The sequence below is a fragment of the Osmerus mordax genome, chromosome 12 (assembly GCF_038355195.1).
Source record: "Osmerus mordax isolate fOsmMor3 chromosome 12, fOsmMor3.pri, whole genome shotgun sequence".
NCBI lineage: Eukaryota > Metazoa > Chordata > Actinopteri > Osmeriformes > Osmeridae > Osmerus > Osmerus mordax.
In genome coordinates, this window is record NC_090061.1 from 12661761 (window position 1) to 12682915 (window position 21155).

The 21155-nt window shown below is 49.0% G+C and overlaps 1 protein-coding gene across 1 annotated transcript; it reads right to left on the bottom strand.

Moving 5' to 3' along the window:
• Positions 1 to 623: 623 nt before the first annotated feature.
• On the bottom strand, positions 624 to 13091 carry clint1a (clathrin interactor 1a). Its single transcript, XM_067247577.1, has 12 exons — positions 12870 to 13091; positions 9234 to 9338; positions 8666 to 8762; positions 6892 to 7000; positions 5711 to 5878; positions 5121 to 5307; positions 4314 to 4536; positions 4144 to 4231; positions 3786 to 3851; positions 2791 to 3071; positions 1788 to 1959; positions 624 to 1224 (listed from the first exon to the last, which is right to left on the bottom strand). The coding sequence occupies exons 1-12, from the start codon at positions 12908 to 12910 to the stop codon at positions 932 to 934; spliced, it is 1830 nt and encodes a 609-aa protein (XP_067103678.1). The 5' UTR covers positions 12911 to 13091; the 3' UTR covers positions 624 to 931.
• Positions 13092 to 21155: the final 8064 nt, after the last annotated feature.

Here is a 21155-nt window from a genome sequence, read left to right on the forward strand (position 1 = left end):
CAGAGGCTATCTGAAAATGGAACCGCTTCCTACATTCCCCCCCCCTCCCATCACAAATCACAATTGTTCTTTCATTTGTTAAACAGTAAAAAAAAAAAAAAAGTATCAAAAGACACTGACGATGTACCTCCGTTTGCTTGTATGGTCTTGATTGACATCGGATTCTGTCCAATCTATACGGCCCTCTGCCTCGTCATTGTCTATTGTCAAGTACTCAATAACTTATTCGTCTGGCACCAACAGGCTATTTACAGTTAGAGGGAAGAGAGAGGAGTCGGGAGGGTGACATTATTGTGGTTTTACGGGCGAGTTAAGTTAAGATGGCTGCACAACAACGAATACGTTAACATCGTGTTAATCAAACCTCAGTCAATTGTATTGAATGCATTTTTTTTTTTCTTCTCACAGAAATGTTTGAATGTATATCCATATTATCGTTTTTCCTCCTCTCTCGCTGACCAGCCATATTCTTGTGATTGGAGGTTGTAAAGCAACGACCCTCGAACATTCTGACGGTTTAGACATCCCTCGCTTTCTCTCGCTATGTCACACACGCACGCGCGCACACACACACACACACACACACACACACACACACACACACACACACACACACACACACACACACACACACACACACACACACAAGCACTGCCAGCTGGGGTCACCCTCCAGAAAGATCATTGGTTTCCGACTGAGTCAAACATTCATGTATTTAAACGCATCTTTACACCTCAGAAGAAGAAGAAGGAGAAGAGAGGAGAAGAAGAGAGAGAGGCCATGGCGTGATCGTTGTTGTTAGACATCATTCCAGTTCGTTTGCATCTCGTAACAGCCCTTCACGGACGGACGGACAGAGAAAGAGAGAGAGAGAATGGGAGAGAGAGAGGAAACGTCGCTCCTCCAGATCCCCTCGCTCCTGACGCCCTCCTCACTTCCCAAAGTTGCCGAAATCTGCGAAGGCGTCCTGCTTGGGCAGCATCCCCATGCCCGGGTTCATCCCCATGGCTGGCATCCCCATGCCCATCGGCCCCGGCATGCCCATGCCGGCCTGGGGCACTCCCATGTTCATGCCCATGGCCATCATGCCCTGGTTGGGGGCCAGGCCCATGCCCATCCCCATGCCAGGGTGCATCATGGGAGGCGTCGGCTGCCTGATGGCTGCGGAGCCTAAGTTCATGCCGGCGAATCCGTGGGAGAGCATGTTGACAGGCGGCTGGACACCTACAAGCCAGGACAGAGGGGGGTCAGTTAGAGATTCAACACAGCGCTCATGAAAACCAAAACCAACCACTTCAAATCCCACCCGGGACACGAGAATCTTGGACCACCCGACTGTAAGCCCGAAGTTGTGACAACCAAAAGATAGCAAACTCCAATGACCACCACAACCCTAACTCTGTTGTATGTTGTGGTACAGCAGACCCACGTCGCTGTTACAGGTGTAGCAGCTGTGTACCTGACTAAACCATGTTTATGGATTGGTAGTTAGCATTGTAGCTGAGTGGAGGTGTAACTACTTCACAGATACGTAGGCCTAAGTGCTTTGCGACTGGTTGGGACACACTGGCGTTTATGATAATTTTTTAAACGCAAGTGCCGACCAAACCCTAACTGCGTCCATAAATGACATACCCCACACATTTACAATCTGCCACTGTGTTGGAAGCCATAATCCTAAATAGCCTATAGAGTTATGCAACGTGATATTCCAAGTGGGGGCTGGTTTAAGTGTCGAGTGGGTGGAGTTGGAATGCCCCCCCCAGGGGGCGTGGCTGGGGCCTCACCCTGCTGGAGTGTGTTGAGGGTGGGCTGGCTGGGCTTGGGGGGCTGCATGCCCGGGGACAGGAAGTCCAGGCTGATGTTGACCGAGTGGTCGGACCAGGTGGACGGGAGCATGGCCTTGGCCCCGGGGCCCTGAGAACCCACACCCTGCAGAGGCTGCAGAGGCTGCAGAGGCTGGAACACACGCACATTTAGTCATTTAGCAGACGCTCTTATCCAGAGCGACTTACAGGAAGTACAGGGACATTCCCCCCGAGGCAAGTAGGGTGAAGTGCCTTGCCCAAGGACACAACGTCAGTTGGCATGACCGGGAATCGAACTGGCAACCTTCGGATTACTAGCCCGATTCCCTCACCGCTCAGCCACCTGACTCCAGAACACACGCACACACACATCAATACATGAATCAACACACTTAACCAGCACACCAAGTCTCCCTCTCCCCTTGTCTCAGATATTAACAGTTCTGTGTGTGTGTGTGTGTGAGCGAGGGTGTGTGACAGATGAAGTCCATCTGTTGGCGTCCTCCACAGGAAAGAAAAAAACAAGTTGGTCTTTAAGTAGGTCAACGTTTCACATGCAAACGTGACGTTGAAGTGCTTCAGTTGGGATGTTTAATGATGTGTGGTATCTAACTGGTTTCTCCTCGTGGTACAGTATGTCTGGGTGACAGGGGAGGGGGTCTCTAGAGGGTGGAGCATCTGGATCCTGTTAGCACTGCTCACCACGTCTCTGTCAATATGTTTCCACACTCTCACCCCCCACCCCCCCCAGACCTAAATACAAACCAATCTGCAGTTATCTTCTATATACTCTATACACAAAATACCAAGAACAAATCTTCCTGTGAGAGAAACTGTATGTTTCGTTCGAGAGATTGCGAGTTTCTCAGATTGAGTGTGTGTGAGTGTACTTTCTCTGTATCAGATTGAGTGTGTGCATTTATGCCGCATATGTATACGCGTGAGAGTGTTTGCGTGTCGTGTCGTGTGTGTGAGTGTGTACCTGTGACACAGAGTGAGGCATCCCAGTGCTGCTCAGGCTGTGGGAGCTGCTCATGCTGAAGTTGAGGCTCTGGGAGGCTGACAGGGTCTGGGTCTGGGACGGCCCCATCAGGTCAAACAGGTCTGCCGAGGGGGCCACAGGGGCCGGGCTGGGGGCCGGGCTGGCCGTCACGGCCCCAAACAAGTCCACCCCGCTGGGGGCCAGAGGCTGGGCGGAGGGGGGTGGCATCTGACCTCCAGGGAAGGCGTTCCAATCCCCAAATTCACCGGTCCCACTCGGGGCTGGGGAGAGACAGAGAGAGACAGAGAGAGAGACAGAGATAGAGAGAGACAGAGATACACAGAGAGAGAGAGAGACAGAGAGAGAGAGACAGAGAGAGACAGAGAGAGAGACAGAGACAGAGAGAGACAGAGAGAGACAGAGAGAGAGAGACAGAGAGAGAGAGACAGAGAGAGAGAGACAGGGAGAGAGAGACAGAGACAGAGATAGAGAGAGACAGAGATAGAGAGAGACAGAGATAGAGAGAGACAGAGATAGAGAGAGACAGAGATACACAGAGAGAGAGAGAGACAGAGAGAGAGAGACAGAGAGAGAGAGACAGAGAGAGAGACAGAGAGAGATAGAGAGAGACAGAGATAGAGAAAGACAGAGATACACAGAGAGAGAGAGAGACGTGAAGGGATCAGGCAACATTTTGTTTACTTTCTTTATGTCTCATTTCAACCAAATCACAAACCATCCAACTGAGGGCCTACTATAAGGCTGCTGCCTTAGCCCATTACACTGACTACTGATACAAAGACTAAAGGGTTTTCTTCCATTGCTCCCCCCTCTCTGTATCCCGCCCCCATCCTTGTCCTCTGTAACAAGGCTTGATGTGTGTCTGTTCTGGTTATGCAGATCAGCTAGCAGGCTCCATATGGCTAGGACCCCCCTCCACCCTTGAAATATCCTGTCACACACACACACACACACACACACACTCACTCACTCACCAGATCCTGAGGCAAGGCTGGCGGAAACAGGAACAGAGGAGAAGTCAGCAAATCCATCTATGAGGCCTGAATAGACACAGACACACACACCTTTAACAACTACATTAACGCTGCCTATACTGTTACCATTCCTCCAGTGCCCCATTAGGAGTGAGTTAAGGTAAAGGAGCCATCAGGGCTAGGAGTCTAAACATCTGTTTAGACCCCCCCCCCCCCCACCACAACGCCAGGGACCACAGTAGGAACATCTGCTGCACTTAGCCCATATACCACCCCCCTTCCCACACCCCATGTGAGCTCTATGTCCCTGCCTCAGGTTACATGTTCTTCTTCTAAGTGTGTGCGTGTGTGTGTGTACCTGCGGCTGCTGCAGGCTGGCTGGGTCCTGTGTCGACCATCAGCAGGTCGTCTAGACCGGCGCTTGAGGCAGCTGCTGCAGGCTGGACCTGGAGCACAGAGACAAGACATGAGGATGCTGGCGCGCACACACACACACACACACAGACACAAACGTGCGCACACACACACCTGTTTGGTGCTGCCCGCTGGACTCTTGTCTCCTGTGTAGTGGGCCGCAGCTCCCAAATCTACCGTTTTGGAGGGCACGCCCCCTCTCTTCCGTGTCGCCGTGGTTTCTGTCGCCTGGACGATGTGGACACTCTTGGTGGTGACCGTTTCCTCCTCGTCTTTGAACTCCGACCTCCCTGACTGGCCGTTGCGAGACGGGCGACCTCTCTCCTCCTCGGTGTCACTGCGGAGACGGGGGAAGGTGAGGCACGTGGTGGACACATGATAACTTTAAAAACGATACGATTCGATCTGAAGCACATCCGTGTTCTCTTCCTCCCTCCTTCCCTCCCTCCTCCCTGGGTGAGTCCTCCCTCCTTCCCTCCCTCCCTCCTCCCTGGGTGAGTCCTCCCTCCTTCCCTCCCTCCTCCCTGGGTGAGTCCTCCCTCCTTCCCTCCCTCCTCCCTGGGTGAGTCCTCCCTCCTTCCCTCCCTCCCTCCTCCCTGGGCGAGTCCTCCCTCCTTCCCTCCCTCCTCCCTGGGCGAGTCCTCCCTCCTTCCCTCCCTCCTCCCTGGGCGAGTCCTCCCTCCTTCCCTCCCTCCTCCCTGGGCGAGTCCTCCCTCCTTCCCTCCCTCCTCCCTGGGCGAGTCCTCCCTCCTTCCCTCCCTCCTCCCTGGGCGAGTCCTCCCTCCTTCCCTCCCTCCTCCCTGGGTGAGTCCTCCCTCCTTCCATCCCTCCTCCCTGGGTGAGCCCTCCCTCCTTCCCTCCCTCCTCCCTGGGTGAGCCCTCCCTCCTTCCCTCCCTCCTCCCTGGGTGAGTCCTCCCTACCTGAGCCTGTCCGGGGAGTCGTCTCGGTCCTTCTTCCGGAACTTGTTGATGGTGTCGTCGATGGTGCTGCCGATCTTGTCGCTGATCTCTCCCAGCTTCTCGCTGAAGGGGAAGGGCCCCTTGCTGCGGTCCCAGTCCTCCTCCCACTTCCCCCGGCTCTCGCTCGACGAGTCGTACCTGTCCCCCGCTGCGGCACAACACCACCACGAGGTTACAGGACTGACGCTCCACCATGCGATGTGCGCGTGAAGGAGACAGTATAGCTAGAGTTGACCCATAGTGTCTAAGTGTGATGGAAATATATAGAGTCCGAATGACAGACATGCACCGGAGACAGAGAGACAGACAGGAACGCAGAGAGAGAGAGCACCGACAGGCCCACACAAAGTGAAGAGACATGCGGATAGGCAGACAAACGGGCATACACCGAGACAGACAGGCAGATTGCAGACAGACAGGCAGATTGCAGACAGACAGGCAGATTGCAGACAGACAGGCAGATTGCAGACAGACAGGCAGATTGCAGACAGACAGGCAGATTGCAGACAGACAGGCAGATTGCAGACAGACGCGGGCAGACGAGGACATACTGTAGCTTCGGTAGCCTCCCATGCTGTCGGACGACACGCCGATGAACTTGTCCTTGTTCTTCTTGGCCTTCTTCCTCTCCTCCCTCAGGCGGTCGTCGTCCTGGACCAGGTCCACCATCTCCTTCACCTTCTGACGCACGTTCACCCCCTGGTCCTTCCCATTCTCATCTGGGAGGATGGGAGGAGGGGACAGACGGGATACATTTAAAAGAATGACAGTTAATGAATACCGGTTTGTTTTTGGCAGAGCAACACCGCGATAAAAAAACGCTAACGACTCCAGAAACGACACCTCGAATGAGTTCCTCTGGGTGCCTGTCAAAATGAACTCGTTCTCACACGCGGGAAGGAGAAACCCTCTTTTGCCTGTTGATCAGTGCTGTTGTGACCGTTTGCTGGCAGCCACAGGGAGCGCGACGCCTTCTTGTTTGGGACTAACAGGCCTCAGCCACATGTGCTGGGCTGGTGTGAAAGCAGCTTGGAGCAGGGCAGTGTGGTGCAGGCTTTAAGCACTGCTTAGTTAGGGCCTGCATCTATTCAGCACAGCTAACACTGAGGCCATTGTCTGACCGCACACCAAGCTTTTGATCAGAAACAAAAACAAACACACACAAGTGGCGAATGTTTCCTGGGGAGGGGGGGGGGGGGATGTGGGAGGGAAAATGAAGACACAGACAAAGCCAGAGACAAATGGACAGAACACCATCTGGCCACCCAGTCAAAGCCAGCCAGCCAGTCAGGGCCAGCAAGGCAGCCAGAGCCAGCCAGCCAGAGAGTCAAGGCCAGCCAGCCAGAGCCAGCCAGCCAGCCAGCCAGCCAGCCAGCCAGAGCCAGCCAGCCAGAGAGTCAAGGCGAGCCAGCCAAGGCCAGCCAGCCAGCCAGCCAGAGCCAGCCAGCCAGAGAGTCAAGGCCAGCCAGCCAAGGCCAGCCAGCCAGCCAGCCAGAGCCAGCCAGCGTCAAGACCAGCCAGTCAAGGCCAGCCAGCCAGCCAGAGCCAGCCAGCCAGCCAGAGCCAGCCAGCCAGCCAGCGTCAAGACCAGCCAGTCAAGGCCAGCCAGCCAGCCAGAGCCAGCCAGCCAGCCAGAGCCAGCCAGCCAGCGTCAAGACCAGCCAGTCAAGGCCAGCCAGCCAGTCAAGGCCAGCCAGCCAGCCAGAGCCAGACAGAGGCACAGTGTACTTGCCTACGAAGTGGAAGCTCTCCAAAGACCTGAGGTCGAAGATGTGTTCCCTGGTGCTGGTGACCACTCTCTCGGAGCCGTTCCTGATCAGGTGGGCCAGCAGCAGCAGAGACTGGGGGGGGGAGAACACCCTCCTGTTAGATGGCACCCACATGCAGCGTGGTGTTGCAATGCAAATGCTACTGTTGTAGTCTCTGTCATAAACATTTACTTAAAGCCTCAGGCTTTCATCAGTTTTATAACCAGCAAGAATAACCTGTCAGTCAAGAAAACCGCTGTGGTAGAGTCACTGTATTTATCTTATTTGGGTGGACAATAGAATGCAAAATTTGGGTCAAGGCCTTGACCAACAGCCCAAAAACTCCAAGGCACAAGAATCCTGGTGTTCACCTCATTTTCCTTTGCTTACTACAAGCTCTTACTAGTGAGAGATCTAATAAAGATGTCAGAAATACAGAACTATCAAATGTGGGTTACAATATACATTGAGGAAGTTGATTAAAATCTTTGCTTCTGCTTTTGCTACCTTAGATAGAATATAAGCACCATCCAGAGACATATCTTAAACAAATAAATATGTTGTTTTCTTCAAAATACGCCGGTATCTTGAGTCCCAATGAAAATGTGTTTTAGAAATGTAGAATGTATTTTTTGAAAAATCAAGTGGAAGAGATGACCCCGTAGGAATAAGTGGCGCAACACAGCACCTTATAGGTGAATGAGTGACCTGAATGTCACTGCCAGCTCTCAGCGGTAACGGTACACTAAATCTACTTCCTGAGGAGAATGATTTACTTTAGTGTGAGTAAAGTGCTGCATTCCTGTTGTCATGTAAGAGTTATTTAACAGTGATTACCCATAAAGCATATGACTGTGTATATGACGTGTATCTCCTCAGACAGCTCATACTTTAACATTGGCGAGCCAAGGTTCTCTCCAAAACACACATCAATCCCAGCTGTGATGGCTTTTCACAATATTATAGACCGACTTTAATAATGGATAAATATTAAAATATAATTGACCTGTCAAATTAAGGAATATTATTGGTTATTATTTAACGCAGCTTGTTGCTTATTTAGAACACTGCTCGTCTCTTCAAAGCCGTAGATAACTTCACCCATATGTAAAAACACGACAAGGACTTTTGTAACGTCAATACAACTATAATGCTGTACTTTGTAAGTAGACAGATTTAACTAGGGTCAATACAACAGCTGGTCAAAAGACTGTGTCTCCCAGTAGGGCGGTGGTTTAAGACCTAAACAACTGTAGCTGGATAGCTACACTAGTTGTGACACGATAACTAGTTAGCTAACGTTGTTATCAAAACTACCGGTAAGATCTCATTACCTTAACGAGGTGGAGCGTGGCAAAAAGTACCCTAAAAACATGCACAAATAGGTTTTGTTCGAAAACTATCAGAGGCAACTAGAATCCACTTTTGGATTTGAAACGAAAGCGTTAGGTTACAGAACTCGACACAAGAAAAACTGGGCAAAACTGAAAGGTGAATTTGTCCATCCTATTCTGAGGTCCATCAGGTATGTGGTTTAAAAATAACGACGGCAATAACAACAGCGGCAGGGAGACAGACACGACGCATTTGGACCTGCAGGTGTTGACAGGACGATGCAACGCTATGTGAGAGTCACCCTGCTAGTTACAAGGGTCGTCACCCTCCGGAATAAACTCTCGGAATACCCCACCCCCCCCCTTTCCTCCGTGACGCGCCCTACCGCGGGGTGACAGGCCGGCGGACTGCTCTCTGACTGACCTTGTAGACTCTCCTCCAGTTCTTCTTGTTGTCCCTCAGCATCCGCTGCCACAGCATGTTCATCACCTCCGGGAACTGCTCGTACATGAAGGTGCATCTGAAAAGAGGGGGGCGAAGAGAGAGAGGGTTGGAGGGAAGGGGGGAGGGAGGGTGACAAGAGAGAGGGTTGGAGGGAAGGGGGGAGGGAGGGTGACAAGAGAGAGGGTTGGAGGGAAGGGGGGAGGGAGGGTGACGAGAGGGTTGGAGGGAAGGGGGGAGAGAGGGTACAGGGACAGAAACAGGGAGGAGAGGCCCGTTAGTGGATGGTGAAGATCAGGACTATTTGTCACACACGCACAGACTAGCTCGTTAGGTCTCACACACAGCTATGTGGTGCATGCTTCAGATTCCATCCTAACGGCAGTGTCTGTCCCGGCTTCTGGACACGCATGCACATCCAACAGAACCTCTATGGATGCTACACGGGTCATTTTCAAATGCTGTTGTGTGTGTGACCATGTCGGGGGATGTGTGTGTGTGTGTGTGGGGGGGAGGGGGGGCGTGTGACCGTGACGACTGGCGTCCTCACCTGGAGATCTCCCCCATCAGCTGTCCTGAGGGCCCCCAGGGGTCGTCGTTGGTGGCCTCCCTCACCTTGGACTCTGTCTCCGAGTAGTTCATCACCACGTTGGTTCTACACAAGGGGGCGTCAGGCGGGATTAGAGACAAACACACCCACACACACACCCACACAAAGCATTCTGCTCAACAGGGACAGTGAATACGGGCGTGGTAGAGGCTGTGCAGCCCCCGGTGAGGGCGTGGTAGAGGCTGTGCAGCCCGGTGAGGGCGTGGTAGAGGCTGTACAGCCCCCGGTGAGGGCGTGGTAGAGGCTGTACAGCCTGGTGAATGGAGGGCGCGTCACCCTGATAGGATTCATATTCATGTCAACGCGCAGACTAGTTGGTTAGACGCTGCTTTGAACCGGGATCGTCTAAGCCCTCACCGGAGAACAGGTTGAGCAAGATGTCACCTTCAATAAGAGGAGTGTGGGGGGGGGGGGGGGGGGGGGGGGGAAAGAGAGGCCTGAAGGCAGGACATTGGATGATTCAGTGAGATGGCGACGTTGACTTTGCATATATGCTCTTAAAACGAAAAGCAAAAAAAGAAGAAAGGGGAACCATCACGCCAGGCTAAATCACAGCATCTGCTCAGAAATATGTGCTCCAGATATTGCACCAGAGACTCAACAGGGTTGGCAAGTTTGTCGAGCTGAAATTCCCAAGCCGGTTGCCTGATGATGACACAACAAACCAACCCAGCCCGTTGCAGCCCCACGTCCCTTCCCCTGCACGGCGAGCAGCGTGTGGGTGACATCCAACAGCTGAATGGGGGCCGTCAAGCACTCGAGGAAGTACATCAAACATATGATATGACATGACGTATGATAAAAAAACAGGCTACAGAGAAAGGCCGGCTCTGCGATTGGTCTACAACTGGAGCGTGGACCCCCACCTCCCCCCCATCCTTGCTCATTTGGCCTGACAGCCATCAGGCTGGTACAACAGCACCCGAGATCACATGCTGGATGAGATCCAGTCAAATATACAATCTCATTTACATTGGTTGCTCTTTTGTTTTGATTGTTTAGGCCTATGTGTTTAATATTGTTGTTGTTTATGATGTCGTTATTTAAATTGTTTATATGTCCATATGTTGAATTCTTTGTCATTTGTATTGAATGTTTTAGAATCTTGCTTTCTTTTTCCCCCGCCGGTCTCTCTTCTCGCCACTTCCCGGTTACTTGAGCAGGTTTGTAATGAGTAAGAGGCCGGGTTGTTCCATAAGAGGCCGGCCTCTGCTCTGCCACATCAGCAGGAGAGCCCCAACAGAGCCCAGCCCTGGCCTGGCCTGGCCTGGCCTGGCCTTGCCTTGGCCTGGCCTGCCCTGGCCTGACAGCAGCATTGATGGGTAGACCAGACAGGAAGGCTGGGGACAGACAGGGGACACACCCGCTCTGTGGTTACACAGCCAGGACTCACAGCACTGGAGTCCAGGGACTGGGGCTGCTAGGCCAACCATTCTCACTTATCAAGGACTTTAGACAGTTGACCTAATCCACATTTCCTGTAATGACTTTGTCAAAAACACATCATGAAAACGATAGGCCAATGCCTGGGTTTAGTATTTGAAACAGCCTATTAGAATAGTATGTTAAATATAATTTGCATATAGTTCAAAAGGCTGTGTGTCCTCAGATGTATTTTTGCTCTGAGCAGAGGACAAAGGATTATGACTCTACTGAGATGAGTGATGCAATCCACATCTCTTCTCTGATCAAGTAGAAGTAGGGGCTGGGTTGATATAATCTTGATGTGTGTGTGTGTTTGTGTGCACATTTCCGTTTCAGTGCAAAATTTACAACACAGCGATTTCATTTCCTGGCTGATTTAGAGAGGCAATTGATGTGTTTTGTTAGCCTGAATCACACCAATATACAAATTCAATTCTTCGAGATTCAAAGTTGCTTTTGTGGAACACACAGTCAGAGTCCTGCTCAAGGCTCCATGTCCTCTCATTCCTCCACACATCCCCTGCTCTCCAGGACACGGCGGCCCTCAGTATACCACAAGAGTACCACACAGTACACAGCACTACACACCCAATACAACCAGGAGAAAACCAGACCTCGGCTCCAATCCCACGTTTAAAGACAACGTGTCTCCCGCTCGCCTCTCCCTCGCTTGCCCTCTCCCCATCTCATGTGGTAGAGAACACACTACAGGGGGGGAACCAGTGGAAGGGGTTTGACTTTTAAGAGGAATGCACTCAAGGAGGGAGATGGAGGGATCCTGCTGTTGCCAGCTCGCCCAGCCAGTCATTAACCCTTTCAAGTGAAGGGTTGTGCAACAGGACTAACTGTTCGCCATGCCGTTACTCACCACTGACGATGGCAGTCAGTAGGAGCCCTCACAGGACAATAGATAGGTACACAATGTGAAAGGAGTGGCTATTACCGCCGGAGCCATTATACTACGTTGGCCTAGTTATTTAGTTATCCAACGCCAAACACCCAAAGATCTGCATTACACGATAACTTATCTCACTATTTTGCCGACTGTAAGATCCCGGCAGGTAGTTCAAGGATTCAACAGGTCAAAAGCGTGGGAGATAATGTTATAATTGCAATGTTTGCATCCACGTTACTCATTACTTTATTTTATACTGAGTTATCAGTCACTGTCTGGGCTAGCCTAAGTGGGACGTTTGTTTCCATAAACAACACAAAATAATTTAAACTGGGACGTGTATTACTTTTTTATGGTACGGCTTCCGTGATATTTATGACTAGGTAGCTGTTAACTAAAGTTTGTTTACAGAGGAGTGACGATTCAAGATGTAACACCCGGAAGTTGCCATATTAAGCAATCGTCTTAAACTACACTTCATTGTAAGTAATTTGTCTAGTTTCTAGTCAGTTTAGTTCCACCTTATTTTCTAAGATAAGGACAAACAAACTACACTCTAAAACCCTGATCAATCATTAATTGATACGCTGTGGAGGGAAAGTGACTAATCTCATACCTAACAATAAAAAACACAAGGAACTGGAACAAACCTAGCTGTGGTTGACAGACTTAACAATTATTTATTGACGAAATAACTCATTATCCTACATGTCAAGCTAACGTTAGCTACACAATGTGTGGAGTACTCTGATGGGGACACTCAAGCTAGCTATCATGTTGAAGAACGCTTATCCAGATGTTAGCACACAGAGTTATGTTGGATAAATGATACGTTATTTCGTTGCTTGCTAGTTAGAAAAAGTAAGAACGTAGAGCTAGCTACAGCCAAATCGCTTCATTCCAGGGAATAGTCGGAGCCTGCGTGAAGAGCTGTCAAACTAGCTTAGTTAGCTCGCTAATTAGCTAGCTTGTTGGACTATCGAGGGAAGACAGCAAAACTGCCCTCTCTTCAAAATTGTATATCATTTTCTCCTGAAAGGAAGTTAACAGTCTTCCTAAGAAATTCAGAAAAACGAACGTGTATCAAGAAATTCAATTTTATCCTCTCTTCTTTTAGTTGCGACAACTTGCTAACGACTTAGCTAGCTAGCTTGCTAATGCGACGTGACGTCAAAGTTTTGGATACGTGTCTCTCTATATATCAAACAGGTAAACAGAAGTCTTCAAAACGGCGAATTAGTCAAGGATAGACTTACGCTTTGTCAACCAATTCTCGAACTTTCCACATATTCAGCATCTTGGCTCTCTGGATAGGAGCTTTCCGCCTCTGTAACCCTTATTCCAGTCCTGAAGACAATCACCGAAACCAAACCTTGAACTCTGAGAAGTAAACTCTTAACCTCTCTCAAGGCAGGAGGAGTGCTCGCACTGGGCAGGACAGGTTACTACGGACAAGGCATTGCAACACCACCGAGGAAGAAATGCGTAAAGTAAAATAGGGAGTTGTAGTTCACTATGTAGCATGCTATTTGTCACATGGGATAACATGATTGATACACTTTAGGTAATTGTAAATCAGAAGTTGGCTGTATTTGTAATTCCTCTATTAATGTGTCTTTATTAATGGCAAATTAAACACCCTTCCAAAAAAATCTGATGATGTCAGCAGCCAGTGATTACAAAATAAAACAAGTATTTGTGATTGTTTCAAAGATGTGTCCCAGAAAATGTTAAATAGATGTCACTTAAATACATCCAATGAGCCCCCAAAAAATCGTGATTATAGTATCAATCAGAAACAAATAGCCTGGTCCATTTATCCCTTTGAGAACTGACTCGACCTACAATTCAGCATTCTGCATCAAACAATAACATTCGAAACAACTTCCCTTTGGTGTCCTCAATCTCTCTTTATAAACCTTTCCATGTTATGGACCTGTGTGTGATATTGTGTGACAGGCACGGCAGGCTACTTTATGTGTCAACCCAGATCAATCACTCCCTCTTCTGGACAAACAGGGACACATCAGCAAAACAGACAGGTCGAGTCAAAGTGTTCAATCCACTTTTTTCCCCTCCAATCTCCATTTTATTAGGATCTGTTCTATAGTATTGGCCGCCAATACTTCAGAAGTATCTTCAAGGTATGTCTAGAACACTTCTTCTTGCTGTTGTTTGCTATTGCTATATGGGGAAATAAAACTGATGGTTTCCTTCATGAAGATGCTTGTGTATGAAGAATGCAGCTGGAGCCTGGACCTTTGTTGGGTTAGAATTAGAAACAACACAATGGGCAAAAGACAATCCATTTGAGAGAAAACAAGAAACCGCACTTATGGACCCAGAATGCACTGCACCCAAGGGAGCCACCTCAATTACCACTGCACGTCCAAAGAAGAGGACTCTGGGAGAAGTGATTGCAGGAGATGGGTTTGTGTGTGTGTGCGTGTGGGTATGTGCGTTAGAGTTTGTTTAGAAAGAGAAGGGAATGGAGGGGAAAGGCACTCAGTAAAAAGATCTTTCAGAAACACTTTGCCTCACTGACGTTGACGTAAACGGTTGATTGACATGCACTCCTCTCAGAAACCAGAGCCATCGTCCGATCTGCCAAGCATCAGGAAGGGCCCAGTCCTCGGGGAGGGGCCTAAGTGGGAAAGGATGTTGCTTAAGACACTTTCAGTCAACAGTGTGTGTATGTGTTGAATGAGTGAAAAACAGTGAAGGAGACAGGAGAAAAGTAGATGAAGGGGTTATTGTTTAAAGCTTCTCTGTGTTCCTCTGAAAATGTTATATATTTGCACTTTTATCCATCACAGGGCACACTCAACATTTAGATTGAATTGAGCATTCGCAAATGCAAAATTCCATACCATGATAGAGGTTAGTATTAAAATGTTAAAACAACATTGAATGCATTGATGAAAAAGCATCACCATGTCCCATGTTAATATGTATATTGGCGAGTAATAGACACAAATTGTAACATTCTCTTGACATTCCCCCATTACAAAATGTGCTGCCTCTGTACATTTCTGAGTTGTGTGTGAAAGAGATAGAGAGAGAGGGAGAAAGAGAGGATGCACACTTTGATCCATTCTAAACAAAGCTCAGCTCTTCAGTACTGTATCTTTCTTGGAACTTCCTTCTTGAGCTGAAAGGATCCATCAGGCTTCCAGACAGGCAACAAGGGGAGATGAGAGAGCACACTTAGCTGGTAATCCAACAGGACTGAACTGTAGAATTGTCTGTAACTTACAGAAAGGTGACCTGGATGATCTGAAATCAAACAAAATAAAGTATTAAAAAGGAATGATTTTCAGTTACCATTCCTGCTTGGCTGAGATGCAAGTGTGAGAGCGTCAACACCACAGAGAGACTAATAGACTACTTCAGTCTAATTTAAAAATGGATTTTCATGAATGTCTTTGCCACTGTTGAGATTGTGTTCACCAAACCCCGTAAATCTGTTGGAAGGTTCATGAACCTTCTAAGACGCTGATCCAATAGTTGGAGGAGATTCACAGGGCACCACCACAGGTTAGGATTTAAGCAGAGATCCAGACTCAGGGTATAAGAATGGAAGCTGACCATCCATCTCCTCTTTCATGACCTGAGGGCGACCAGCAATTATCCTAAGAGGGAACCTGACAGTCTCTCTCCTTGTATTTTCCCCAAATCCATACCTGTTCATCCAGTCAGTGATAAAATGAATGCACTTGGGGAATGAATGGGGATCACAATTTAAATGGCAATAGCTTTCATGTGACTGCTTTTGTGTTCGAATGCAGAGACGAGTTGAAGACTGAATGGGGGTGCAACAGTGAAGACAGGACTGGAAAGAAAGGAGAAGAACAAAAGCAGTAGCAAAAGATAGTGTCTTTTTGTCGGAGGCTGAATGAGGTGTTCAGCCTGACACCAGGAGGCAGTGTGACTCTGCCCCAATGTTTGTGGCGAGGGGATGCACCAGTATGTGTGTGTATGTGTGTGTTTGTCAGTCAGTCAGTTGAGGAGGAGGCGGAGGAGAAGGGTGGGGGGTTGTTTATGTGACTGAAGTTCCCATGACAAATGTGGTCAGTCATCGTCTGTGTTTGGGAAGGGGTCCCAGAGTTCTGAATACAACGAAAGACAGAAAGACAGTATCGCGATCCAATTATGCTATTATTCCTTGTCTGTAGACATGTGCTTTCAATAAGCGGAAACACTGCTTGGTTTTTTTTTCTTCTCCTTTTTTCTTTTTCTTCTTCTGCCCTTTAACCGTGTCATTAGAAAACAATGTTCTTTGTTTGGACTATTAGCTGCAGTGAGCTTTTGGTGCCGCCTTCCTCCTAACCCTAAGACGAGCTGCTGAGCTGTGCTCGCTGTCAATCACAGTGTGGCCTCTCTTCCTGCCAGTCTGTTTGTGACTGCTGTGTGTGTACGTATGTGTGTGTGTGTGTGTGTGCGTGTGTGTGTTTATATGTGTGAGTGTTTGTATGTCTATGTGTGTCTCTCTCTATGCTGTTATATCACTGCTGGCATATTTCAAGCTGTTATTGTTGGCCCTTGTTTCAGCCCACAGTAAGGCCCTTTGTCCTTTTCCCAAGCGATATAACCTCCAACACATCACATAGTATCTGACCCCTGTCTGCTTGACACATGACAGATCCTCTGTGTGTGTGAATGTGTGTGTGTGTGTATGTGTGCTTTTAACTGCATAGTAAAAACTCTTGTCTGTTTGACCATAGCCCATTCAGTTCTAGTTTCTTAAATCTCATGTTGTACACTTATGAACCACTCACGCTAGCATGTCATGTATGGATTTAGCGTTTCCCATTTTGTAGTCCTCGTAGACATTCTCAGTGTGTATGTCCTCTAATCACCTAGAGTATGTTTCTGGTGCCACTTGACCAGTGAGATAATCTTTGATATTGACATTGCTAGAACAATGAGACCGCTTGTTACATGTTCAGAGTCGCACACAGGCCCTCAGTGTCACCCCACCCCCTGCTGTGATCATCCACACACACAGATGTTCCTGATAAGACCCAAGTAGCCCTCGCATTCCTGCGGATAACCAGCCTGTTTGTTTTCCTCTGCGTGCTGGACACGACTGCCACTTTCCCTGGTGAGAAAAGGAAAGAGAAGCAGGACAGACAGAAGAGGGAGAAGGAGGGATATGTGGGGGTTGAGGGGGGGGAGAGAGAGTGTGACAGAGAGAGGGAAAGAGGTATTTAATAGAAGCCAACCCCCCACCCCTGTACCCCGTGTTCCAAACTCCTTGTCATCGGCACCATGCTAAGAACGCTCAGCTCCCATGATTAAGGGCTGACAGTTATTCAACGTATTTAAGTAGGTGATGTCACCGGGCTTCAGGAGCTCAAACACACACACACACACACAGAGACACACTCACGCACATGAACAAACACACAGTCACGTACACACGCACACACGCACACACACACACTCTAAGGAAACCCTGTTCCGGCACTGGGAGCATCTGCTACTTTACAACCAGATTGAATTAGCAATTACAGTGAGTAAAATGCAGGGAGAACATCTGGAGTGGTAAGCATTGCATGATATAAATCTGAGATGGAGGGAATCTGAAAAGGAGCCAAGCGGAGATTTTCAAGGGCATTTTTTCTGATTGGTCCTGATGACGTTCTAGAGGTGTCGGAAGTTGGAACAGGCCAGAGGAAGAGGGGGAGACAGCACAGGGCTGGAGGAGGGGGAGAGAGGAGGGAGAGAGATAGAGGGACCGATCAGGAGAGGGGGAAAGAGATAGGAGGATAGGGGACAAGACGGCAGAAAGTGAGACAATAGGGTCAAGAGGTACTTTGTGTGTGTGTGTGTGCGTGTGAGTGGGGGGGGGGTCTGTGACAGAGAGAGACATAAAGAGAGATAGAGAGAAAGAGAGAGAGAGGCTGTTAACAAAATGCCTACAGCCTCTTAGATATTAATGAATCAGATGGGACTACAAGTAGGGATTTATGAGCGCCAAATCATAATTACGAGGGCTCGGACATGGAAAATAAACATTGTCTACGTGAGGTTTGTATTCATAAATGCATTTTTACCATCATGTCCATTTGGTTCTGATCCACACATAAATAAATGAGAGGTTGGAAAGCTCAATTAACATTTACACATCTGGTTTCGTTATTATTGGCACTATAAATGAGTCAGGCAATTTGTTTGTGCTGCTGTTATGTAGTAATATAGGCTAATTATCCATCGTTGGGGAAATGATTATGTATGAAGCAGAGCCCATCACAGGGAGGCATGAGGCAATCGTAGAGAGAGAGAGAGAGAGAGAGAGAGAGAGAGAGAGAGAGAGAGAGAGAGAGAGAGAGAGAGAGAGACAGACAGATGCAATGTTGGCATTGGGCATCAGGCTTTCAAACTTCAGGATTACCTCATCTAAAACAATTTCTATCCTTCCCTCTCTCTCTTTTTGTTTAATTCTCTCTCTCTCTCTCTCTCTCTCTCTCTCTCTCTCTCTCTCTCTCTCTCTCTCTCTCTCTCTCTCTCTCTCTCTCTATCCCTCTCTCTCTCTCTCTCCCTCCTCGTTCTACCCCCCACCCTGAGTATCTTTATATCTTGGATCAGAGAGAGCTGGATCTGGAAAACTCCATCTAACATTTGTATTCCATAGAACATCTGGTAGTATTGCATGTGTGCATGTGTGTGTTTATGTTTATGTCATACATAAACATGTTTGTTTATTGTTTTCCAAAGGTTGCACAGAGGTTGCAAAAGCATACAAACAGTATTCCTATGGGACTTTGTGTTGCCATGCCATGTGCACTACTTACAACCCTGGACTGGGTTCCAGCATCATGAAAGAGGCTATCATCATCGTCATCACTCCGGCAAGGTTACAGACAGACTAGCAGCACAAATGAAGAGGTAACAAGAAGAGTAAGAAGCTCAGAGAGCCTAAACTAACTCCTGAAAAAAAGTGAGTCCAATTTGGAAATGAAGGACGTCATCGAATGAGTCTTATCAATTAACTGCCAAAGTGATGTTTACACAAACCCACACCAAGGCCAAAGTCAGGGAGAATATTTCAAATAGGTCAAGGTTGAGGAGAAAACAAAAGTGGATTAGCAGTCCGGGCCGAGACACGTTCCTAATTTGTATGCTAATCTACCTCATCTTCATCACAGCCCGCGTTCCATTCTACATCTGCATTTACATTTACATTTACATTTATTCATTTAGCAGACGCTTTTATCCAAAGCGACTTCCAAGAGAGAGCTTTACAAAGTGCATAGGTCACTGATCATAACAACAAGATAGCCAAAAAACATCGCGAGTAGCCAAAACATGAAGCACACATTGTGAACAACCAAAGTAAGTGCCAAAGGGAAGAACCATAAGAGCATGTAGTTAAACAAGTCACAACCAAACAACATGAACAGCTATAAGTGCAAATGTACCTGTGGGAAAAAGCAAGCAACAGTAATAAAACAATATATCACAGCGAGAACCAAAAATTTAAATCAGTTACCACTAACCACAAGAGCAACAAGTCTCTAAGCAAGAGTCATTGTGATCCTTGAGGAAACTAACATCGGGTCAAGCGAACCGTTCCTAAGTACCGTTGTACTCCCGGAACAAGTGCGTCTTGAGCCTTTTCTTGAAGGTGGAGAGACAGTCAGTGTCTCTGATGGAGGTGGGGAGTTGATTCCACCACTGGGGGGCCAGACAGGAGAAGAGCTTGTGTTGGGACCGGGCGGTCTTGAGCGGTGGGACCACCAGGCGGTTGTCTGAAGAAGACCGTAGGTGGCGGGTGGGGGTGTAAGGCTGCAGGAGAGACTTGATGTAGACGGGTGCAGTCCCGTTCACTGCTCGGAAGGTCAATACCAGGGTCTTGAATCTGATACGGGCCATGATAGGTAGCCAGTGGAGAGAGATGAGGAGCGGGGTAACATGGGAGCGTCTGGGTAGATTGTAGACCAGGCGGGCCGCCGCGTTCTGAATCCTCTGAAGAGGGCGGGTTGCACATGCTGGGAGACCAGCGAGCAGAGAGTTGCAATAGTCCAACTTGGAGAGGACGAGTGCTTGGACTAGCAGCTGGGTGGAGTGCTCAGACAGGTATCTCCTGATCTTCCGGATGTTGTAGAGGGTGAATCTACACGACCGGGAGACCGCAGCAATGTGGGCCGTGAGGGAGAGCTCGTCGTCCATGGTAACCCCAAGGTTCCTGGCAGAGGATGAAGGGGTCACCGTCGCAGATCCCAGGGTGATTGAGAGATCGTGGGAGATGGAGGGTTTAGCCGGGATGATGAGAAGTTCTGTTTTGGCGAGGTTCAGCTGGAGGTGGTGCTCGGTCATCCAGGCGGAGATGTCTGTGAGGCAGGCCTCAATCCTAGCTGAGATCCCCGGATCGGTCGGGGGGAACGACAGGTACAGCTGCGTGTCGTCAGCGTAGCAGTGGTAGGAGAAGCCATGGGAGGTGATGATTGGTCCAAGTGAGGTGGTGTACAGAGAGAAGAGGAGGGGTCCAAGGACGGAGCCCTGTGGGACACCAGTGGAGAGCTGGCGAGGGCCCGACAGTTTGCCTCCCCAGGAAACCTGGTAGGATCTTCCCGACAGGTATGATGAGATCCACTGGAGTGCAGTGCCAGTGATGCCCATCTCAGAAAGTCTGGCGAGCAGGATCTGGTGGTTAACCGTATCAAACGCTGCAGAAAGGTCCAGCAGAATGATAACGGATGACCTGGAAGCCGCTCTGGCAGACTGGAGGGCAGTGGTGACTGAAAGGAGGGCAGTCTCTGTGGAGTGGCCAGTCTTGAAGCCCGATTGGTTGGGGTCAAGCAGGTTGTTCTGAGAGAGAAAGTTAGACAGTTGGTTAGATACAGCACGTTCAATTGTTTTTGAAAGGAAGGGTAACAGTGATACCGGTCTGTAGTTCTGGAGAACGGCAGGGTTAAGGGAGGGTTTTTTGAGTAGAGGGGTAACTCTAGCCTGTTTGAAGGCAGAGGGGAAGGTGCCAGAGGTGAGAGAGGAGTTTAGGACATGGAGAAGAAAAGTTATGATGGAGGGGGAGATGGTTTGAAAGAGAGGGGAGGGTATAGGATCAAGGGGACAGGAGGTGGGGCGATGAGAGAGAATGAGGTCAGAGATCTCTGCCTCAGACAGGGGAGAAAAAGAGTTTAGACATTTAGTTGGGTCAGTCATGGAGGGTGAGAGGGTAGGAAAGGTGGGTTTAGGGAACCGACTGCTAATGTCGGCGACTTTTTTCTCAAAGAAGGAGGAGAAGTCGTCTGCTGTCAGGGTGGAGGGAGGGGGTGGGGGAGGTGGGTTAAGAAGGGTGGAGAAGGTAGAGAAAAGTTTGTGGGGGTTTGAAGCAGAGTTAATTTTGTTCAGAAAGTAGAGGGTTTTAGCACCAGTTATGTGAGAAGAGAAGGATTTGAGGAGGGAGTGATACTTATCAAGGTCCAGACCGCCTTTGGACTTGCGCCATCTCCTCTCGGCCGCCCGAAGGGTGGACCGTTCTTCACGAATAACATCCGTAAGCCACGGGCAGGAGGGAGAAGATCGTGCAGGCCTGG